The sequence below is a fragment of the Meriones unguiculatus genome, chromosome 3, assembly GCF_030254825.1.
Source record: "Meriones unguiculatus strain TT.TT164.6M chromosome 3, Bangor_MerUng_6.1, whole genome shotgun sequence".
Classification (NCBI taxonomy): domain Eukaryota; kingdom Metazoa; phylum Chordata; class Mammalia; order Rodentia; family Muridae; genus Meriones; species Meriones unguiculatus.
Genome location: NC_083351.1, coordinates 170,157,294 through 170,179,086, shown reverse-complemented (window position 1 = coordinate 170,179,086; position 21,793 = coordinate 170,157,294). Strand labels below are relative to the sequence as shown.

The window sequence follows — 21,793 nt, the reverse complement described above, 5'->3', positions numbered from 1 at the left end:
TTGTACAGGTGCGGAAGCTGCACTCTTTAATACACTATCATCAAACCACAATCTTTAAAATCCGATTACCAGACACATTCTCTACAGTGTCCTTGATGGATGGCAGAAGCTGAAAGTTCTAGAATGCAGGATGTCCGTTGGTGGAAGCACAGATCCCAAAGTAAGCTTTTAAAATCGGTTCTCCTACATGCTGCCCAAAAATTGATCACTTAGGTGGAGACAAAACACCTCCCTTCTGGAAGGGATGCCACAAAAGTCATGACTATTTGTATGGCAGCTATCACTTACATATAAGCGGTTTGTCCTTGATGACTAACACCTTTCAGGTAAAGGATCAGGCTCAAAACTGGCCTGTAGAAAATAAACGCAGAGGAGTATCTTCACTTCTTTTCAGGGAATCAGTGAGAGCACGTTAACTCTACAAAGTGCTATGCTGACCTACAAAAGAACTTTTAAAACTTTCCAAATGTTTGCTTCGAAGAAAATAGTTATTTATTGTCAAAGCATCCAACATACCTGGATAAACTATAAAGTTTAATAAATCTTTTGGGGATAAAAGAAACACATAACTATTCAGACTCCATCTCACTGGCACAAAATTACACTTTGTATTAAAAGGAAATACATATTTACACAGCTGATGGCATTCTTCACCGGAATCCATAATCACTTCATGATCCATGCACTTCCCCCTGCAAACGTAAACGGAATGGCGACCCCCTTTTTATCCATTTTGTTTATTTTTGTAAGAACACAGCTGTCATCAGGAAATGCAGAAAGCAGCCCACCTTCCTTCGTTACTTTATATCTAAAATAAATTTTGTCCTTACATATAATTATTACCTCTAAACCATAATAGCTTAATAATTTAAGTAGAAACGTATGACAAATGCATCAATATGTTGCAATATATGACTTTTTTTTTAATGTACCTTTGCTTTGGGGAAAGTGAAAACTCGTGCATTCAAAAGAAAACCCCCTCTAAACAACCCACCCAATTCACAATCCACAATCCTGTCCCGCGTGTGTGTGTGTGTGTCCCAAGTTAGACATTTGGATGATGAGGCTCCTGGCGAGGGGAGGGACCTGTATGTGCACGTGTTCGGTTGCAGTGAGTGTTTGGGGGCAGAAGGAAGTGGTGGATGTCCTCGCGCGTCTGCTCCTGCAGGTGGCTTGACTTGCGCTCGCCCAGGCGCGGAGTAACCGGAGTCCTTTTACACATCAATTATGCGAGGTCATGTGCCTGGAGAGGTGGTGACGCTCCCTGAAGGACTCATTGCAAATGGGGCACTTGAGTTTCTCCTCCCGCCGCCGCTTCACCAGGGGCTCCATGGCGTACTCCTTTTTGTGGTGGGATCGCATGTGGTACACCAGGTCGGAGGTCATGCGGAAGGAGGCATTGCACTTGGCGCACCAGTTCTGCGCGGGCAGACACAGCGAGGTGAAGGAGGGCGGCAGCAGGGTGAGCGCCGAGGGCAGCTGCAGCTGCAGGGGCCCCGCGGCCGCCGCCGCCGCAGCCGCGGCAGCAGCAGCGGCCGAGCTCTTGGGCCAGAAGGCGGTGGCGTAGAGGAAGGGGCTCTGCTTGGGCAGGCCGCCGCCGCCGCCGCCGCCCCCGCCGCCAGCCAGGGGCCCGCAGGCTCCGTTCAGGTCCGCGGCTGCGCTCTGCAGCTTCACCGCCAGCGGGTCGGCGGCGGCGGCGGCCGGGTAGAGTCTGGTGGGCCCCACGCCGTCGGCCGGGTGGCACGGCTCGAGCGCGCCCAGCTTCTGGCCCAGGACCAGCGGGGACAGCTGCGAGAAGGAGCGCGCGGGCTGCGAGAAGGCGCTCTTGCGCTCGTCCGGGGAGGCCGCCTGGCCGGCCCCCGCGCCCCCGGAGCCCCCCGATGTCCCCGCGCCCCCCAGCTGCGGCACCGAGGTGAAGGCGCTGCCCCGCGCGGGGCTCCCGCCCTCCAGCCGGCCGGGCCGCGGGGCCAGCAGCTTCTCGGCGCCGCCCGGCGACCCCGACGAGGGCGTGGCCGAGCCGGCGCCGCCTCCTCCGCCTCCGGCGTCGGGGTCCTCGGCTGCGCCCCCCGCGCCGTCCGCGGCCGCCTCCTCCTGCAAGCCCGCCGCGCGGCCCGCCTTCTTGACCTCCACGAAGGCACTGCGTTTCGCCTCGCCCGTCTCCGGGCTGGGCGGCGCGAAGAGCCGGCCGTTGTCCTCCAGGCCGAAGTAGCTGCCCGCGGCGCGGTACTGCTGCGGCGTGCACACCAGCTCGTCCTCGGAGGCCGCCAGCGGACGCTCCGAGAAGCGCGCGCGGCCGCCCTCCGCCGCCGCCGCCGCCTCCTCCGGGAACCGCCTCTTCCCCTTGCAGCCTCCCGGGGCGACGCCGTCGGGACTCAGCTCCGCCTCCTGGTGGCCGGGGCCGCCGACGCTCGGGGCCGCGGAGCGGGAGTTTTCCAGTTCCCGGGCCAGGTTGTGGAAGTCCGTGGACGGCTTGGCGCTGCCGCCCCCGGCGGCGGCCGGTGGGTTGCCGGCCTCCGGGGACGGCGCCGGGTAGTGGTGTATGGGCCCGGCTTTGCAGAACTTGGGGCCCGGGACCAACGCTGCCTCCTGTTGCTGCTGTTGCTGCGGCGGCGGCTGCTGCTCTTTGCCGCCGCCGCCGCCGTGGTCCTTGGTGCCCAAGCCGCCCCTTGGCTCGTCCTGTGAGTTCGCGTCAGCGTTGTGAAGTCTCTTGGGGCAGCGGAATCGCAGATGCGCCACGTAGGGGAACTCAAACTGGAAACGTTGGCTGCATTCCAGGCATGTGAAAGGGGACGACCCTGCTCAGTGAGCGAAACACACACACACACACACACACACACACACACACACACGCACGCCACATGGTTAGTCAGTATCGCCTCCAGGCCAGTTAGCCATCATCCCCAGAACAAATCCACTTTATCTCTCCGGGCCGAGTGCCCGAGAAAAGCATAGACTATCTGACTATTTGATGTAACTTTCTTTCTTGATTTGGTGCAAGCTCATTTATCAAGGTAGGCGCTCCCCAACTTTTCTTTCCCCTTCTGTCCCAGCTCCATTCCGGACAGCACCTCGGAAGCTTCGTCTGTCCTCCGAGGTGCCCAAGAAAAGCGAGGTGCTGACCCCCTGCGTTTCTCCTCAGCTAGCGAAGGACCCACAGGCAGGTCGGGAGCCAACCTACCGTTCATTTTGTGGGATCTAGATGGGTAGAGCAAGAGCAACTCAGTCAGTTCTTTCCCGTACCAAACTAGTAACTCCTCATCTTTGGCAATTCTGCGGAGAGAGCGGTAGAACAGCTGTCCGTTTTTTATGTAAGCCTCGAGATTCTGCTCTTCCTTATCTCTGGCTGACTGGACCAGCCGCAGCCACATGAGACCTTCTGAGGAACCATTTGCCGCCGAAGTGTCTACCTACAAGGTTTATGGACGACAAGAAGGGAGGTCCACGTGAAAGGCGGAAACCAGGATTATTTCTTCTGTTTGGGTTTTGTTCATTCCAAACAGTTATCCGAATCCAAGTCTGCAAAAGTTGGCCAAAGTCGGAGCACAGCCCTGTGTTTGTAGTCAACAGGAGAGAGAGCCGTCTTGGAGGGCGAGGTTAGGTCAGCCTTATAGATCAGTCCCCCAGAACTTCCTTTTCAGCTACCCCTCGTGACAAGAGCGGAGAGAATTTCGTGTGTTTCAGAAGTGAAAGGCAAGTTTGGGTCTTAGCAACTGTTCTATGGCACACACACCCATCCTCCTGACTGTGGCTTGAAGCACTAACAGGTTTTCTTCAAAAAGAAACACTAGGAAGTAAGAGGCCTGTGCATTTAACGGTGCTTTGCTGCCAAAGCAATTTCCGTTTTTATTTAAACACAAACTCTGAACACTAGCTAATGTTAATTTGCAGAAAGCGATATTTCAGGACAGGAGGAGACCTCCCCGAGTAGAAAACAAATACACCTGAAGCTTGTAAAAGTGCTCTCAGGGAGTGCTTAATATGTAAATTGTCCCAGCCCTAGAGAGGTCTCCTTAGCAATTTAGGAAGCCCTAATCTGGGGAACCTAAAACTTGGGCACTGATTTAGGCATCCTTAGTGTTTCAAGTCAATTTTTGTCCCCCCCACCCCCGCTTGGAAAAATCAGTTGACAATTTGAATCTAGCTTTTCTTTTCTAATTTTTGTCCTCACTCTGATTGCTCAGATCATCCCATCGTCCTTAGGGTAGCTCCTTGGTCCTTCCCAACAGGAAATTGCCCGCAGACATCTCGCTGAGACTTACCCGGAAGATGTAAGGTACCGTTCTCTTGTCCGTGGACTTGAGTGCGATGAAGGCTATGCTGTCATACAGCGATGTATGGCTCAGCACACACGGACCGAAGATGGCGTTCTCTGGGATGTCACAGGTTGTGTATACACTGGTGAAAATATCCGTCAGGCATTGTTGGACAGCCTTGGCATCTCCGTCCCAGATGCCTCTCTGGATGCCCGAATCCTCCATCACTGGAGACAGATACACAGGTCAAGAAGAGTTGTTATTGACTTTTCTGCTGTGAACTTCGGCAGAGTGCTTCTGCTACGAGACATATTTTCTTTGCACTTGCCGGCTTTTTTACATAGCTTCTATTTTAAAAATAAAGCAGATCAATCTGGCATGTTTTAAAGATGCCAACTTCGAAGTATTCTTTCCTTTTAAATAACAGGAACGGGAAGCATGGGAGCACATTTCTTGCTTGAGAAAAAGAAAATAAAGAACTTGTGAAGTCCAGAACAGGCTGTGTCTGTATTACCTTGGGATGCAGAGAGTGGGGGTGTTGGGATGAAGGTAAGTTTGTGTGTGTGTGTGTGTGTGTGTGTGTGTGTGTGTGTTTAAACCAGCATATGTAGATTTTTTTTGACTGAATACAATCCCCCCCCCCCCAAAAAAAAAACCCTTCTAACCCTTGGGAGAAAGTCCTGTCCTATGTACAGAACCTGGTGCTACGATCTAATTTTCCTCTTCTTCTTCTAACAAGGGGAGCAGCCTTAGCTAGCAGGCGGGAACAGCGGAGCATGGCGAATGGATTTCAAGTGGAGTGTCAGGGCCACTAATTCTGTGTCAGCTAACCTTTCTCCGCAGCCTACAAGAAGGGACGCATGTCTGCTCATTACCATAATCCAACACTGTCCCTCGGAGGCTTTAATTAAAAGCAGCAAGCAGAGGTAATTATTTTTTTTTCTCGACATGCTTATTTATGGATGAGGTTGAATCCCAGTTACCTTGTTATACATGAGGGTGGATTGAGTCGCCTGTGGCCCATGAAGCGAGCAGGTACAGGGCAGGTCTGAAATGTCCCCTGCCTGAAATACTGTGCGTAATGACTGGTGAATTCTCGCTTCCCCGGATACCACCCTGTTTAGGCAAGAGGGGGCAGCCCTGCCTGAATGGTCCTCGGTGGGCTCTCCAGCTGTTTAATCCGCAGCAATTTAGAAAGTAATGCCCCAGCGGAGGGCTCTCTATTAAGCTGTCATACAGGGACATTTTCCTTCCTCGGCCACTGGACACCCCCAACAATATTTGGTTAGCACTTAAAGAAAGCAATGATTTAAGATACTCAAACTAGTTTTTTAGTTAGCCATGTCATTTTTCTGAGGGCTCTAACGATTCTGCTGAGTTGATAACCCCCCCCATAATATCAATATTGACAGTGATTTCTCTGTGTTTATATAACTTAACTGTCAGGGGAAGAATAGATTTTACTCTTTTCTTTATTCTTGTAAAGCTAGCTTCTCATTAAAGAGCAATACTGGTGATGTGTATTTTTACCAACATTTACTAACCAATTAGTCTTAACAAATGTCATAAAAATATAATGCCTAAAACTTCGGTCAGCCGATTTCCCATTCATTCTTCCATATGCCCAAGTGAAAAGTATATTTTCCAGACAGTGGAAAACAAGAAAATAGCCACAAAATAGAAAGTTTACGATTACACACTCTATTCCTGGACCCGTCCTGTCCCCTTCCGATTTCTAATTGCAAATCAAACACAGGTTCCCTTAGCTCCCTTTCCTCAGAATCCCACTCTCTCCTCCCATTTGCCTACATCTCAACGTTTCTGCATCGCTTTTGAGAGTATCTTTCACAGAAGCGGTTCATTGTGACGGGAGGTCTGTCACCACTTCGGCAGCGGGGACTCAGTCATTAAAATGCAGCTTTATCTAACAATACAGCGAAAAGGTCCCACGCCCGGGCTCATAGGTCCGCGCGGCCACGGTGGCTGCCACGTCTGAAATCACCCACAATAAGCGATAGGCAAGACCCCCGTGCTTTTAACGCGTAGCCTCTCCCAGCCCTGTGCTCAACTCTAGGCCCCGGGTTCTCTTCCTCCGCCGATCTTCTAGGGAAACCCAGATCCGGCTGGGCTCGCTGAAAGCCGATCTCTGCGGTGGCTGCTGCCGTAAGCTCTCCCTCCACTCCGGGCTGGCATTGTCTGGCTGCCGCCAGCTCCCAAGTCCCTTGCTTCTCCAGCAAAGTGCTCCCACCGCTCCTCCCTTTGTATAATCTTATTGGCAGCGGAGATAATATTCAGCGATCGTTTCCCTCCTATCTTCTAGATAATGAGGAGGAAGGGGGCAATTTTTTTTACACTCTTTCCACTCAACCTGCCCTCTTCCCATCCCCCTCCCACGTCAATGCAAATAGACTTACCAGAAATAAGGTCAGGACGGAGTCGCCCAAATAAGGCCACCTGGAACCGACGGGATGAAACCCAGTTTTCTTTCTGCCTATTACATTAGTGCATCTCCGTGTCAAGAGGTGTCAGTGTCTGTCCAGAGAGAGAAGAGAGATGCAGATAGGTTAAGAGAGAGAGGGGCAGAGAGGAGAGAGAGAGAAAGAGAGAGAGAGAGAGAGAGAGAGAGAGAGAGAGAGAGAGAGTCGAGTTGTACAGATGGACCCGATGCAATGACTGACTGGCACGCAGACACACACTTTTTGTTTGCTGCACATAATCTGCCCAATGACGCGTGACAGCCCACGTCCCCTCCCTTTAACTCTTGCTGGTCTGGGAGCTCCCTCCGGCGCCGCAAGCCTGGTTTCTCTGGCCTGCCCGCTCCAGGCAGATCCTGAGCTCCTTCCCTAAGTGGCAAAGCTTCCCCAGAGGAGCCTGGCCCGCCCCCTCCTGCAGCTGGGTCCCACTGGGACTCCTGGGGTGCCAAAATCCGTCTCAGGCTATGGAAGGAATGTGTCAGAAGAAGCAGAGCGGCTCTTTTCCGTTTTTGCTAGGCACCCGGAGGACCTAGGACAAGGAGCTCCCATACGTCCCCTCCTATGTCCAAAGAAAGGGTGAGGAGTCGCCCGGCCGCAGCGAGATTCTCTGGCCACTGAGCCGCAGTTGATCCGTGAATCTAGTACCCTAGGAGGTGACAAACTGGCTCTCACAAAAGGCATTTCGCCCTACCTAGCAGGAAGTCCCCTGTAAATTTGGGGAACCAGAGGGATGCTCTTTGCTGGGAACTTGGCTTAGCCCTCTCCCGCCCTAAGGGATAGGGTGAGGTGCTAAATCTGGAAGGCTGCCAGACTTCCTAAAGGTGGTCTTCAAGCCCGGGACATGGGTGGGAATGGGCTGGGAGACCGTTGCTGGGAAGATTCGAGTCCTTGGACTCAGGTGCTAAAGCTTTTCACCCTCCGTATTGTGTACCGTGTGGTTCCTCGAGGGACCTCATAATGGGATTGTGAGACCTTGGGGTAAAGGAAGGGTAGTTCAGAGTGGTTTTTTTTTTTTTTTTTTTAATATAACTGAGATGGGCTCTCAAGAGCCTTTCACATCCAGCCGCTGATGGAGGAGTGCATAGAGTCTCAGGACTGAGGCTGTCTCGGGAGCCTCGTTTTGTGCGCTAAGCCACTTAGAGGCGCTGGCTCGTCCTTTGCGCGGCAGCTGATGCTAATGACTTGAGAGGTCTTTGACAGCCACAGAGTTTACTCCTTCTGCGGGGGCCACAACACAATGACGCCTGGGGCTCTCGGTCTGTTTTTCTCTGGTAGGCTCTCTAGTCCTAAGGAAATAAAAGGCTTTGAATGGCACAGACGATCCCTCAATTCCGACCCCCCACTTTCACTGAATTCAATTGGGCAATAGGTCAGGTTTAGTATGAATCCAATTGCATAGTTTACTCGCTAAAGGGCAAGAGGCAGGGCCAGAATTTAAGAAGGGGACCATCTTTGTCCCTGCCTCACAGGGTGAGTATATGAAGGTTTGGCAAAGAGCTGTTATCAGTATGATCTCCCGCAGCCAGCTCTTAGACCTCTCTGTCTGGAACCCGGAGGCCAGCAAGACATCAAGGTCTTTCTTGCCACCAGGGAGGAATGGGCACTGGAGAAATGCAGGGAATTTCCAAGAAGTGAACTTCTTTGGAGTCTTCTCTTTTCTGGTCACCTACACAGAAAGCTGCCAATCCTGATCAGAGAGGATCCCTGTCTAGAACCAAGCTGGGGCTGGAGGCGTCATAGGTTAGGAGAAAGGTCAAAATTCTCGTCTGCCTTCCGGGTTGACTAGCGCGCCTTGAAAGAAAGTTCTACAAGAGTACCTCCTCTTCAACCTGGAGCGTCCTTTCTCCTGTGAAAGGCTTAAAATAGCCTGGTGATGGAGCTCAGTAAAATAGCAGACTTCAGATATCTCTACAGTCTGCAGCTGTATTTATGACTCCATTGACCGCCTCATTCCCTCCCCACTCTTCTCCTGCCCCGTTTCTCTTTCAAACACAGCATCCCCATATTGATACGTTGGAGAGTTAGAAATGTTGAAAGAGTTGTCTCAAATTAGGGAAACAAACATCCCAGGTAGAAGAAGTGGGATATTTAAGTGAATGAAGAGAAGGAAGAAGAAGAAAGAGCAGAAGGCCCAGACATATGCAACAGAAAGGCATGATAGGAAATCAGTTCCAGGGATGGAGAGGTGGCTCAGCCATTAAAGGGCTAGGCTCACAAGCAAAAACATAAAGAAACGGGTCTAAGAGCTGTGGTGGTGTAGAAACCAAGGCCTGATTCAGGTGATGCAAGCATTAAGGGAAGGCCTGCTTGGGAGAACTTAGTTCTATTAATGAGTTGAACAGAACAGTGCTTTGTGTCTGCTTTGGTTATCGTTATTGGTCAGAAAACACAAAGTTTGTCTTTTCCAGAAAGCATCATCTGCCCATGCATTTTTAACAATGTTTGTCCATCCAGTAAAAACAAGTGTACCCATTCCACTCCAGAAGGTAGGCTTCTACAAGACTAAATATAAATGGAGGGTGTTTTTCTTGTGTCTGACTTTTCTTTCCCCATTTTTATGTCTCCTTTCTCCTTACCTATCTCTGCTTAAGTACTGAATTTTTGTTTCTGCCTTGAGTGAAATAAAGAATGCTTCTGACATTTAAGATGGGAGCTCACGAGCTTGATTTTCAAATCTGAAACTAGAGGGAACCTAGAATTCACAACACCAGAAAAAAGAAAGGCCTCCTTCCTCAAGTTCTAACACATGTTTCATTTCATTTTCCACATTCTAAGTAAATTTCCCTTCCTGCTTTTTGTTAAAGTACCTAAATTTAAAAATCCCTCACATTTTATGGATCTGAGCTGATCTTTTGTTTGAAGACCAATTGGCTAATATATCCAAACAGTTAAGCTGAAAGGCCTATGTCCAAGGTTTCCAGTATTTTAAGGAGTACACATTTTATTTGGTCATATAAATGGTCAAATGACAATCATTAATAGAATATTAATGAACTCCACAGATTATTTTTATTTTTCTCTAGCAGTGCATGAGCTAAGATGGTGCCCAAACTACTTTGAAACCACTTCCTGGATTTCAGTGATGCTAAAATGAAGAGTTGAGATATTTATTCAGCCTCAGACAGCACTATAAAAATATACCACTCGATAGTTTTATGCAGTGACACAGAACACTGGGTTTATGAATGTATTTGGAGCTCCTTCCTTGGGGTTTATTTCCAATTAAATGACTAGAAATGCAACTATAATGAGGAAGAACAGCCACACTGCACTGCTTTAGCAAGGGAAGGGTTCTTATAATTGTGGCAAAAACAAAACAAAACAAAAAACTTCCACATATGTTGACCACATCACTGTTCTTTTGGGAGGGAAAGCTAGAGAGAAGTTGATGAATGATAATTGAAGTCATTCCTTTAATGACCTCAGAGAAAGGGTGAAGAAAGGGGAAAAAAAGAAATTTGTTTCTCCCTTGTGCTTAACAATCAGGGCCTCAAATATCTTAAGTTCTGTAACAGGAGGAACACAAGGACATCTCTGGGGAGGACTCACTTGAGGACTGGCCACTGGTGGTAAGAACATTGATTTCCTACGGGTATCTAGGCCTCGGTTTGTATCTCTAATTCGATTGCCAAAGCAATCTGCCGGCAGTCTTGGTGGTCAACAGAGTTTGGCAATTACTCTTACAGATGAAGGGAAAATAGTTGTTAGAGATGAGAGGACATTCACAGTAGAAAGTGGTAGCTCTTCCCAGGCTGATTAAGTTCCCACAGGGATGTCTGTGGAAGAGGTTGTTGGAGCTAGACAGAAAAAAGAAAACAAACCAACAACTTCCACGTCCTGAGTGACCTTATCCTCATCACTTGGAATAAGCAACTTGCTAAGGGAAAAACTTGACTGATGATTTGTACTTGGAAGCAGAGCACCTGTCACGGAATTTTTGATTCATTCTTTTTTCTTTTTCCTTTGGAGGGGAGAGTGAGCAGATAAGACAGGGTTTCTCTGTGTAGCCCTGGCTGTCCTGGAATTCACCCTGTAGGCCAGGCTGTCCTCAAATTCACATGTCCACCTGCCTCTGCCTCCTAAGTGCTGGGATTAAAAACATGCATCACCACACCTGGCTAGCATTTTCTTTTATTCTAAGAATGACACCTGGTGGGCTTAAAGAGAGTGTGGGAGATCAATCTGATTATTTGTTCATCAAAGGTTCACCAAGATTGAGGGCAAAATTTGTACTTTACAAACACATATGTAAGGTCAGTTTGGGTCTATTCCTCTCTTAGTTCACTGGGTGGTTATTTGAAAAAAAAAAGTGCTTCTTGGCCTGGTCTTGGAAAACCCAGAAACTCATGGGATGTATAATTCTATAGCTTGTCAGGAAGATGTTCATATTCCTGACTCTTTTTCTCTTCAGTCAAAAAGAAAAGAAGAAGGAAAGACATTCTTTTTTCTTTTCTTCTAACCCTCCAACTGTCCTTAGTGCTGCTGTAACTGTAGACACTGCCACTGTTGGTTTCATTGCTATTACAATCTACCCTTTTAAAGTTTAAATCTCCCTATGAGGAATTCGGGATTCCAATTACACCTTTATTGGGATTACCTGAGAGTTAGCTAGGGTTTAAAGCACTTGTTATTCTTTCCCTGCTCTGTCGTCCTCTCCTCCATTGGAGTGGTGGCCTACTGGCTCCATGGCTTCTGAACAGAAGTTCTAGAAGGGCCAACAGGCTGAAATGATACACTATTGACCTAAAAACCACAGCTTCGCAGTCACCTGGGTGGGGAGGATGTGTGAATGAAGTCTAGTATATTGACCCCTGGATGCTGCCAACCCTTGTGCCACACTCCAGATGAATGTCTGGAGATCTAACAAGAAATAGCTAGTTTGCCATCACATCTGATTCTTGAGCTGTTCCCAGACTCTGACATCACTGGCCCTCAACATAGCTATACAAGCTGAGTGGAGCAAATAAGCTCAGCACTTCTCACTAAGGCCACAGGGATGTCATGGAGCACCTGACAGTCCAGGGGAAGACTTTTGATGAGGTTGATTCAAATCTGGAGAAGGTAGCCACATTGAGGGGATCTATGACTAATTTCTCCACACAGCCAGGAGAAAGACCTTATCCTGCATTCAATAACTGAGGTCCACCTCTCCACTCAAGCTGTAATTCTAGAGTTCCAAAAGGAGGTGATTGGCACACCCTGTCTGCTTCCCAAGGACACTTATTCCCTAGTGCCTAATTCCAACTGGCTTTCTGAGCAGATGAGCACTTTACTGCACAAGGAATTGTGTTGCTGGGAGTGAGCAGCCAAAACATGTCTCCTCTTGCGGAAGGGGTGCACACATGTTCAGGCCTCTCTAGCTTCAAATGTGCTAATGGTGATACACTTTCTTGATGCCTTGCGGCTTGGGGAATGATGTCAGTCGTAACAACAGTGAGCTCCGCATTGCTTTGCCAGAGTCTTACAAGTCCCCCTGAAACCTAAAGTACCCCCTTCCCTATATTGTCAGCTGAACTGTTGGAGCACAAACCATCTTCCATTATTTCAGTGCAAATGAACAACATGTGTTACATATATTAATTTAACATCGGTGGAGGAGGATTGTTCAAGTGTTAAGTGAAAAGCCTATAACTTTCAACAGATTTTCAAAAGTACTTAAAATCACCAGCAAACGCCGTTTTCAACTTGGAAGAGTAAGTCTTGGAAAACTCAACCATGAAAGGTTTGTCACCAGCAATAGCAACATCATAGGTGTTACAGACAACAGTGAAAGCACTTCATGAGGTGGCGAAGAAGTAGTCAGTAGGAGCCAGCATGTGTGTTTGTTCTTTTGAGCATATTAGATGAAAAGCTACTTCTTCAGCTACTATGGCAGTCCCCAGCAATAGGATAAACCAATATATCAATGAGCCTCCATAACGTTTTAACAAGAACTCCTGTTTTTAAAAAAAATGAAAAAATATTTAAAATTGCCAAATGAGTATTTTGAAATATTACGAACAAACATAATTGACTATAATGACTGTGACAGAGCAATATCCTAGGCCTTAAATTCAGCATCGCCCAAAACAACTGTGAACTCCATTCATGGTGTCCCCTATTCTCTCTCTCCCTGCATAACTGCAACATTTTAAGAGTAAAACTGAAGTTCAAAGACTGAGGAATAAACACAGAGCAATCTTCAACTAGAGGCCAAACTCCCCTCAAGACCTGCCCACGTCTTCCACCTTCCTGTGGGTTTTGCTCCTCTTCAGTCAGATGTGCTGTGCGTGCTGCTGGAGTGTGTCCCTCTCTTGCCTTTAGAACCTGTTCTAGAGCAACCTGTTCACCTTGCCCCAGGGCCACAGCTGAACACACACAGGGCTGCTCCTACTAGGTACAGCCCCCAGAAGCCTGGCGCGAGGAGACTCCAACCAATCTCAGTGCTGCTTTTCTTTCCGCTTCTTTGTTTCTCTGATCCATCTGAAGCGTCATCCTCTATTCAAAAAAGTATTTCTTAGCCCTTTCCCTACAAGCCTGTGCATTTACAACAGGTTGTGAGTGTTGCTGAGATGAGCAACTGACAATAGGACTTTCTGTTCTTTGTCTTGGCTACCTGTCTACAAAGTACTCAGTGCTCCTTGCTGAATGGCTTCATGTAGCACTGTTCTGAGGACACAGTTCAGGGGATGTTGTGTGCTAGAGCTGTTGGCCTCAGAGAGAGGCAAAGTAGTGGAGTTATGAAAGATATAATTTCTCAGTATAGTGTCTGTGTGTGAACAGCTGTCCTTCAAAGTCATATGCTCTTGGGTTTATCTGAGGTCCTATCATATAGTTTACATCCAAGTAGGGTTTCCCTGAACTTGTAGAGAAGGCCAAAGTATTGGGACTACAGCAGATTTCATTGCCTCCCTAAACTCATCGGGAGTTTATATCAGGACCCCTTGAAACTGAATCTGAGCTCAGAGTTTGGGTAGCCAGGCAAAGCATGGGCATTCCTTCTGGGTCTGGAAAAATTCTGATTCTCAGAATTTTTGTGCCCGAATCCCAGCAGTAGTGACAGAACGAAGAGAAGGCCAAACCATTGGCCTCAAGAGGAGAGCACCCAACAGTATTTCCCAGGCTAGAAAGTAGCAAAGGTGCCATAACATCTTTATTAATCCACCAGAATGCAGAGCTGGTAGCAGAAGATGCCACCTGGGAAGGGCCAGACATAGCACCCACAGTGAGTGGAGGGGGCCATCTTTAGAGAAGCACAGGGGAACCTTGAACTTGGAGCAGAGACAAAACAACTGGTATGCCTGGCGCTTTCATTAAATCAGAGGCCTGGTGAAATTCTAAGGATCTGTCACATTTCCCAGGCCCTTAACCCCTCAACTGTCCTCTCTCAATTAATGCCAGTGCTAGGCAATCCTTGTAGAAAGAGGTCTCCAGGGGCCAAACCTGCTCTGACAGCAATAGTCCTTTTGCCAACATTACTCCCCACCTGCTCCTATCCATGACCTAGCCCTGGCAGGTCGCCTAGCCCTTGCAAGTGCAAGACTTAGCACTCTCACTGGCTGGGCTGCCAGTGACCTAGCTCAGACTCCGTTTTCCTGCAATTGAACTGGCTGGCAAGGGCTGCCTCGGGGATCGCAAGTGAGGACTCAGTGAGGAAACCAGGGCGAGCAAGCTTTGGAAAGCCAGTTGCTGGGCAGATGGTAAGGGATTACTTCCAAGAGCCAGGGCTGGTTTCATTTCAGTCTTTGACATCCCGGGGAGGTCTCAATGCCTTCATTAACGAACAGTCTTCTTAGTTAGAAGCCTAGAGCACTGACCCAAGAAAAACCAGCATCTAGTGCACAGACAGCCCCACCAGAGGAGCTATGCTGGGCTCTCACTTCCATGGCAGTGCAGCAACCTTTTTATGATGTTGCCGCGAGGGCCGAGTTTCTACTTGCAAGTGCACAGAAATGCCTGGTAGAGGGCAAATACTCATGCCAGTGATGCCTGTGGTTACTAACGCTGCCTTTGTTTCCTAATTGGGAAAGGTGGAAAGTGTCGCCACTCTCCAGGAGGCTTAGTGAAGGCTGAGGAATGGAGGCACTGGAATATACACTAGTCAAAATCTGTCTGCCTCCCCACCCAACTGGTCCTCAAGAGTTTGCAGGAGACCAAGCTAGATGGATAAAAGGAAAAGCCCTGATTTCCTCCTCCTCCTGCTCCTCCTCCTTTATTCCCATTCGGGAAGCTTTGCTTCAGGCCTGGGAGGTGACCACAGTCAGATACAGGGAATACAGTCAGGGTGGGAATGTCAGAGGTAAAGACAGCTTACTGGATGGGAAACACGTGAATGAGGTACTGGTTAACTCAAGTCTTGCAGTCGAAACTGAGATCTGCAACAGGTTGTCACCTAAGTCCGCTAGCCCTGGCCAGAAAGAAGGGTCTGTCTACTGCCTCCCCGCCCCCCTTCAACTCCCACATACTCCAGCAAGCAGCAGCCACAGCACCCAAGATCACAAAGCACAGCTAATTTTCCTAGGGATGGTATGTAAGACACGCCCTAGGTTCAATGAGCGACTGGGCTAAGCTCTCTTCTCCCTTCAACATCTCTCTCCTCCTTCACTCTCCTCAGTCCTGATTACACAGTAGCCTAGTAACAGCCTCCTCATACTGTACCAACCTCCACAACCAAGATTACTTATGTTTATCCCAAGCCTACGATCTTCAACTATCTGAAATCTCCAGCCCAGTCTCTGGATACAGAGACATTTGTGGATTCTCAGTTCTTCCTCCTTCTAAAGAATAGCAGAGCCAGTAGTGAAGAGCTCACTATTTGCACACCTAATATTTGAGCTCCAGGTCTTCAGTTAGCTAGTTATGTGTCTGACCTTTAACTTCTCTCAATTAGAGCAGTTTTGTGTTCAGAGCACAGTTCTGTTGCTTGCTTGGGTTAGTCAGCCTTTCTGTGCTGCTGTTTCCTGTGTAGCAAGGGCAAGCCTATGATGATGATTTAAAAAAGTGGTTAATGAGTCAGCATGAGAATTAAGTGTTGTAGAACATTTGGTCTAGCACTTAGAAAAAGGCCAGAAGTTAGTTATCCAAAGCATCTGAATGCCTCCTTTTGAGATGCTCACCTTTTGAGTCTTAGATCAATTACTAAATGCTTTCTCCTCTCTAGAGAGAAATAAGATAAACGGTCCATGCTGGAAGGCAGGGTGGTAGTGTTCTTCAAAGATGTTAAAAAGAAATCTGTAGCAGAAAACGTTGACATGTATGGAAGCTGTCCTGGCCCTTTCAGTTTCTAGGGTCAGGAAAAGTGGGGAAAGCAGAATAAAGGGGTGGTTGGAACAGGGAGGAGGCTCAACAGTTTTGTTTTTTGTTTTTTTTTTAATGAAAAAAAAATGACATTTCTAAGGCTAGGAAAACAAGGAGGATGCCTAACGGTAAAAAGAGAGCCAACACTGAGATCAGCTCCCCTCTCCTGGTGCCAGGCTTCTAGGGGCTGTGCTGAAGGTGTCTGTATGCCCTCTGGAGAGAAAGACCAGGGTGATAGTGCTTTATAACAGGTTCTAGAGGCAAGAGGAGGAGCACACACCCCAGCAGCAGATAGAACACATCTGTCCCAAGAGAAGCAAAACTCAGGAGAGGAAAGGAGAAGGTCAATGATAGGGATACATGCTGAGGTGAATTTGGCCTGTAGTAGAAGGCCACACTCTGTGGACTGCCCCCCCCCACCATTGAATTTAAATTTCAGCCTCAAAAAAAAAAAAAAAACCACGTTGTATTCACATACATCCTTTAACTAACCCTTCCAAAGCGATAAGCACACTAGTCTCTCCTTACTTGTCATTTCCCCTCGCCTTTGAGATCAGTGTCCTCCTCTGGTTTTGGCTGTGGGAGCATCCCCCGCCCTTTCATGTTCTTATTGATGATCGGGTAATCAGCACTGACGCCTCACTCAGCAAGACACTCAGGAAAACGTGGCCTCAGACAGCATCTAACACATCCTTCTGCTCTTTGCCCTGCAGTGAGATGGCACCAGCCACCCAGGGTATTTCATAAACTTCTGTCTCTCTGTGCACTCTCCACACAGATCCTGACTTTAAAAAAAATGCTGTTAGCAGAAAAGCGAATCAAATCAAATCAAACCAATTCCTTAGTGTTTGACCCCAGGGGCAAAGGAGACACTGGTGAGAAGGAGCCACAACTTGGAAAAAGATTTATTTTTCCTGGCCATAAATCTCAACCCCTTGTTCCTCTGCCCAACCAAGCATGATAAAGTCCTTTTCCATAAAGTATTCAGCATTAGAGCCACAAAGCTCCCCCAATCAGCAGCCATCTGCTTCTACCATAACTGCTGTTCCCGAAGCAGGGAAAGCAGCCGCAGAGAAAGGGCACCGCTGCTAGGCTCCTGGACAAACGAGCCTGAATAGCTCTGGTTTTCCTTGTGTGTCTGTATCTATAGAGACAGGAGAAGAAAGGCCGCATTATATTGATACAACAATTGTAAAACAAAACACGGAAGAGGCATCCAAAGGGCAATACCTCATGCATCAGGGGTCCCCAGATAAAAGGGGAGCTAACAGATTTATAGAAACCTTTAATTGGTTTTCAATTGAAAGCTAAAGAGGCTGGGGCGAAGCCGTGAAGAGCAGCAAAGCGCTCTCCCCTCGTTCAGCCGTCTGGAGGCGTGAGCGATTTTGTGGAGGAAGGAAAGGGGTGCAATGGGCCTCGCCTCTAAAATCGCCACGGGGCTGATTTTAGATTCTCTTAGTCTCTCTGCGAATCAGGAAAGGCAGAGAGGAGGACGGAGTGCAAAAGGCAATGGTAACTCCCTAGATCCTGGTTGAAGACGTGTGTTCAACGGGGCAGTTCCAAACCCGGGCCCTAGTTGGTAAGGCCAGGCCTCAGAAAGAAAGGAGAATCCCACTTCACTCTCCGCTCTTTTCAAGCGCAGGCTCAAACTAGAGTTCTTACGGCAGACAGTGGTCCTAGCCCGGGCATTTCGCACCCTGGCGGCGGCCGCACCCCCTCCTGCAGCGCCCACCCACACAGCCACCCCGGACGTCGGTCCGTCTGTTCCCAAAGCTAATTTATTGGTCCAACCCTCCATTATCATTTTTCAGCTTTCTAATTAATCAAAGATAAAAGGCAATGGCGCAAATTACGATTATGAGGGAAACTGGAAGACGGTTTTGAATAAAACGGGAGAAGTGAAATACGACTAATTGAACGACATGATAGTGAAATCTCAGGTGCGAGCCACAAGCCCCGGAGGGGCTGACCCCGGTTCTTGCAAGCTGACCCAAACAAGAGGTCAGCACCCACGTGAGGCCACGGAGGTTCGAAGCCTAGAGGGGAAAGAGCAGGGTTCCAACTCCGGCTCCCAGCCCAGCTCAGCGTCTCCCTCCTGCCCACCGCTTTCCCACCCCCCACCGCAAGTTCTGGGCCCCTGACTAGGGTCACTTTACAGTCTCCCCCTTGTCTCCCCTGACTGCTTCTTTCTCTCCACTCTTATATTCTCTTGTGTTGGCCAAAGCTTCGTGATCAGCAGAGCTTCTGTGCTATGCTGCTTTTCAGAATTACGCGAGGGATTAAAAGGCAGACACCGCGTGGGCTCACAGTTTGCACCCGCTGGTCTTTGTGATTAATGTTTCCGAGGGGATTTATTCTGAGGGCTTACGGAACCTGCTCGGGGGTGGTGGTGGTGGTGGTGGTGGTGCCACCTAAAGCCCCTTGGCTGCCGCGCAGCGAGCCCGAGGACACCATAGGCACGCGCTGAGAGACCCTTGGGGGTTACAGGGGACCTCAAATAGGAGCTCAGGGATGAGGCATCAAGACCTCTTTTTTTTCCATCCCTACCCTCCGCCCCTCCTTTGGTAGAAACAGGGAGGTTTGGGAGGTGACTTTAGGGTGTCTCCTTCAAGGGACGTCCTGGGTGCGTTGTGAGAAGGGAACTCAGTACCAGGCGACTGAACTGCACCTATTCTGTCTAGCAAGGGGAGCGCAGAGCTCCACATTCTAAAAGATGCGCTGCTCCCCACCAGAATATTCACTCCCAAAATCAACACCCGATTTCTCCCACCGTCATCAGAGGAAAAGCCCAACGACCCGGAGGAGCTGTCCTTCTCCTGGACGAGCGCTAGACTCATCACCCAGGGTGGCACTATACAGAGCAACAAGTCGGGGCAGGAAAGCCATCGCCCTCCACCCACAGCGTCTCCTAGGGGCAGACAAAACCCTCCCCGGCTATTGTAGGGATGTGAGTATAGGGGAAATTATCAAAATGCAAGGGTGGAGGAGGGAACCGAGAGAGAACAAGGCCAGCACAGGGGTGGGTTAGGGGGAGGGGAAGGGAAGAGAGGAGAGGAGAGGAGGGGAGAGGAAAGAGACGGGGTGAGGAGAGGAGAGAAGGAGAGGGAAGAACAGGAGAGGGGAGGGGAGGGGAGAGAAGGGGAGGGAGAAGGGTAAAGAAAAGAGAAGAGGAGAGGAATGGAGAGGAGAGGAATGGAGGGGAAAGGGGAGGGAAGAGGAGAGGAGGAGATGGCAGGGGAGGAGAGCAGAGGGGAGAGAAGAGAAGAGAGAGAAAGAAAGAGGAGAGCAAAGGAGAGAGAGAGAGGAGAGGGAGAGGATAGAAAATGGAAAGCGAGCTGGGGGCAGTGAAAAGAGAAGAAGACGAGGAAGTGGAATGTCTCGAACGATAGTGGGCATTACCACTCTGGGGAGGAAGGGGGAGTCCTTCTGGTGGAAGCAGTTTTCCTCTGCGCCGGGGTGCGGCGCCCGGACATAAACTGCCTCCAGAACAGGTTCTAGATGCTGGGCGCCCTCTCCTGGTAGCTACGCAGCCGCTCCGGGCTGTCCCACGGGTGGTCCAGCTCTGGCTCCGCCCTCCACTCTCTGGATGAAGGGGGGTGGGTGTGGAGGAAGGTCAAGGGAGAGTGCGGGTGGTCGCCAGAGTGCTGGCCCTGGCTCGCAACTCAGTGCGCGTCCCCGCCTTCTTACCTGCGGAACGCTAGGCGCTCGTTCTGGGGGAGCCGACCTTCCCTTCGTCACGGCGGTTCCACCCCAATCCCAGCCTAAGCGCTCAGTTCTGTCCCCGGCTGGTCGGCAGCAGCTGGGAGGGAGGGAGCGGCTGCCGGCTGCTGCGGGGTGGCGTCTGGGTCCGCAAGCCGAGCGCAGGGAGCCGCCATCTGGAGCCTGGCGGCGGGTGGGGCGCGGGTGCTGGGGACCGGCCCTGCCGGGGAGACCCGAGGCCAAGGGCGGCGGCCGGCGCGTGGGGGCAGCGCTGGGTGGCCGCGGCGCCTGTGGCCTCAGAGCTGTGGGAGGGCCAGCGTGAGCAAGGTGTGACTCCAGGGAGTTAACCGCAGTCTGCGCTCCACAGTTCTCCCAGATTGGGGCTTCCCTTTTGGGGTAGATGTAGGGGACGTAGGAGACACTGGCGTACCCTGAGCTTCGCAGTTCTTCCTCTAGGGTGGAGACCCTCAACCCCCAGAGACAGAAGGTCTCTGTTGGTCTAAAGTGGCCTTTAGTCCCTAGCATAGTCCATCCTACTCCAGGACTCATCCTTTCCCAAAAGACGTGTCGTTTCGGTACCTCCACACTTTATCCAGAACTTGAGACAGACACGGGGCAAGGTATCTCCCTTGGGGAAAACACTCTTCAGTTTCCAGCGGTTGGAGGAAGAGGAGAGAGCCAGAGGGGCCACGGAAGTGCGAGAATTTAAAACGGTGTGTGTGTGTGTGTGTGTGTGTGTGTGCGCGCGCGCGCGCGCGCGCGCGCGTATGTGTGGCATCTCCCCTGCCCTCCTTTCTTTTCAGATCTAGGTGTTTTAATTCCTTCTACACACTCCTGAGCAGTATCTCAAGTGATGCCAACCGTCAGTAAACTCAAGGAAGTAGAAGAGGCGGTTTGTGTGTGTGGGACCCAGGGGACTATGTGTTCAAGTCAACTCAAGTTTCTTCACGTTAGATAGAGCTGTCTCTAAACATCCTCAGCATTACAGTCTTTAGGGAACCTAATGGGGGCTGACCCGGCTTATGGACGGGGGAGGGTAGTCTGAATTAAAAACAAAACAAAACAAACAAACAAACAAAACAACAACAACAACAACAAAAAAAAAACAGAAAAAGAAATAAACGGAAGACAGACCCACTCCTATCCCAAGGCATCAAAAGACACCCCCACCCCCAGCTGCCTCGTGTCCGGCAGAATGGCATTATGTAAACGACCTGGCAAGTCACCCAGTGGCACATCTGGTAGGTGTAGATGGCATTCATTAGCACGGGGCTCCCACTCCGCGGCGTGCCAAAGCTCTGACGGAGATGCCCGCTGCCAATCATTCATTCGCTGCCAATCCCAAAGCGCGGCCGGGTGGGATGGCTCCCTTCCACACCGCCATCAGGACTGCAGGAAACAATGTGTTGAGACACGAAAAGATGAAAGCGGAGCTGAGGATGCTAGGCACCCAGCAGATGTACCCCGTGAGGAGATAACCGGGGGAAGAGTCGTTTAGCAGGAAAGCATATGCAGGATCGCAGGAGGGAGGCTTGGGCAGGGGTGCGTGGCGGAGTGGGGGAGAGGCGGAGGCACCCCTTAGGAAACCTGGAGGTTGAGGTCGCTCCTCCGGAAACACACAGGGACCCACAATCCAACCTTCACGGCAAGACTTCCCTCTCTGCGGTTTGTTTCACGAACCTTTGTCTATCTAGAAACCCGACTAGGTCTGAAAAAAAAAAAAAAATTCAACTTCTCTGCTTCAGTGGTGGCCTTCGAGGATCAAGATAGGGTTCCTGCTTTGAATTTTGCATCATTCTCAGCCTAGTGCTTTGCGGGTAGTGGTGGGGTGGGGATGGTGGGTTAACTTTAAAGAGTCAAAGGCCTTGCTTTAGCTCCTAGGCTTTTTCCAGAGAAAGAGCTGAACAAAACAAGGGAAACTATTTAAAAGGAAAGGGAAACATTCCACATTATAAAATGCATGTTTAGCTGGGCAGTGGTGGTTCTTGACTTTAATCCTAGCATAAGCAATAGGATCTCTGTGAGTTCGAGGTCAGCCTGGTCTACAAAGCACTTCCAGGACAGCCATGGTGATTACACAGACAATCCCTG

General features: G+C 49.8%; 1 protein-coding gene across 3 annotated transcripts; it reads right to left on the bottom strand.

The window, feature by feature from the left end:
- Positions 1-521: 521 nt before the first annotated feature.
- On the bottom strand, positions 522-19,889 carry Prdm8 (PR/SET domain 8). Of its 3 annotated transcripts, none has more exons than XM_021640454.2 (5): positions 19,691-19,889; positions 6,668-6,785; positions 4,260-4,480; positions 3,179-3,407; positions 522-2,795 (listed from the first exon to the last, which is right to left on the bottom strand). In XM_021640454.2, exons 3-5 carry the CDS (start codon positions 4,476-4,478, stop codon positions 1,222-1,224), a joined length of 2,022 nt encoding a protein of 673 aa, XP_021496129.1. In that variant the 5' UTR covers positions 4,479-4,480; positions 6,668-6,785; positions 19,691-19,889; the 3' UTR covers positions 522-1,221. The 3 variants fall into 3 exon arrangements, with proteins under 3 accessions (XP_021496129.1, XP_060236968.1, XP_060236969.1); XM_060380985.1 differs by lacking the exon at positions 19,691-19,889 and adding an exon at positions 6,950-7,139; XM_060380986.1 differs by lacking the exons at positions 6,668-6,785; positions 19,691-19,889 and adding an exon at positions 5,237-6,554.
- Positions 19,890-21,793: the final 1,904 nt, after the last annotated feature.

Bases quoted from the DNA above. Each gene is read 5' to 3' on its own strand.
- Prdm8 (XM_021640454.2), bottom strand. From the start codon at position 4,478: ATGGAGGATTCGGGCATCCAGAGAGGCATCTGGGACGGAGATGCCAAG. The intron at 3,408-4,259 runs GTAAGTCTCAGC...TAAACCTTGTAG, and splicing joins CGGTACCTTACATCTTCCGG to GTAGACACTTCGGCGGCAAA. The intron at 2,796-3,178 runs GTAGGTTGGCTC...CTCACTGAGCAG, and splicing joins TAGATCCCACAAAATGAACG to GGTCGTCCCCTTTCACATGC.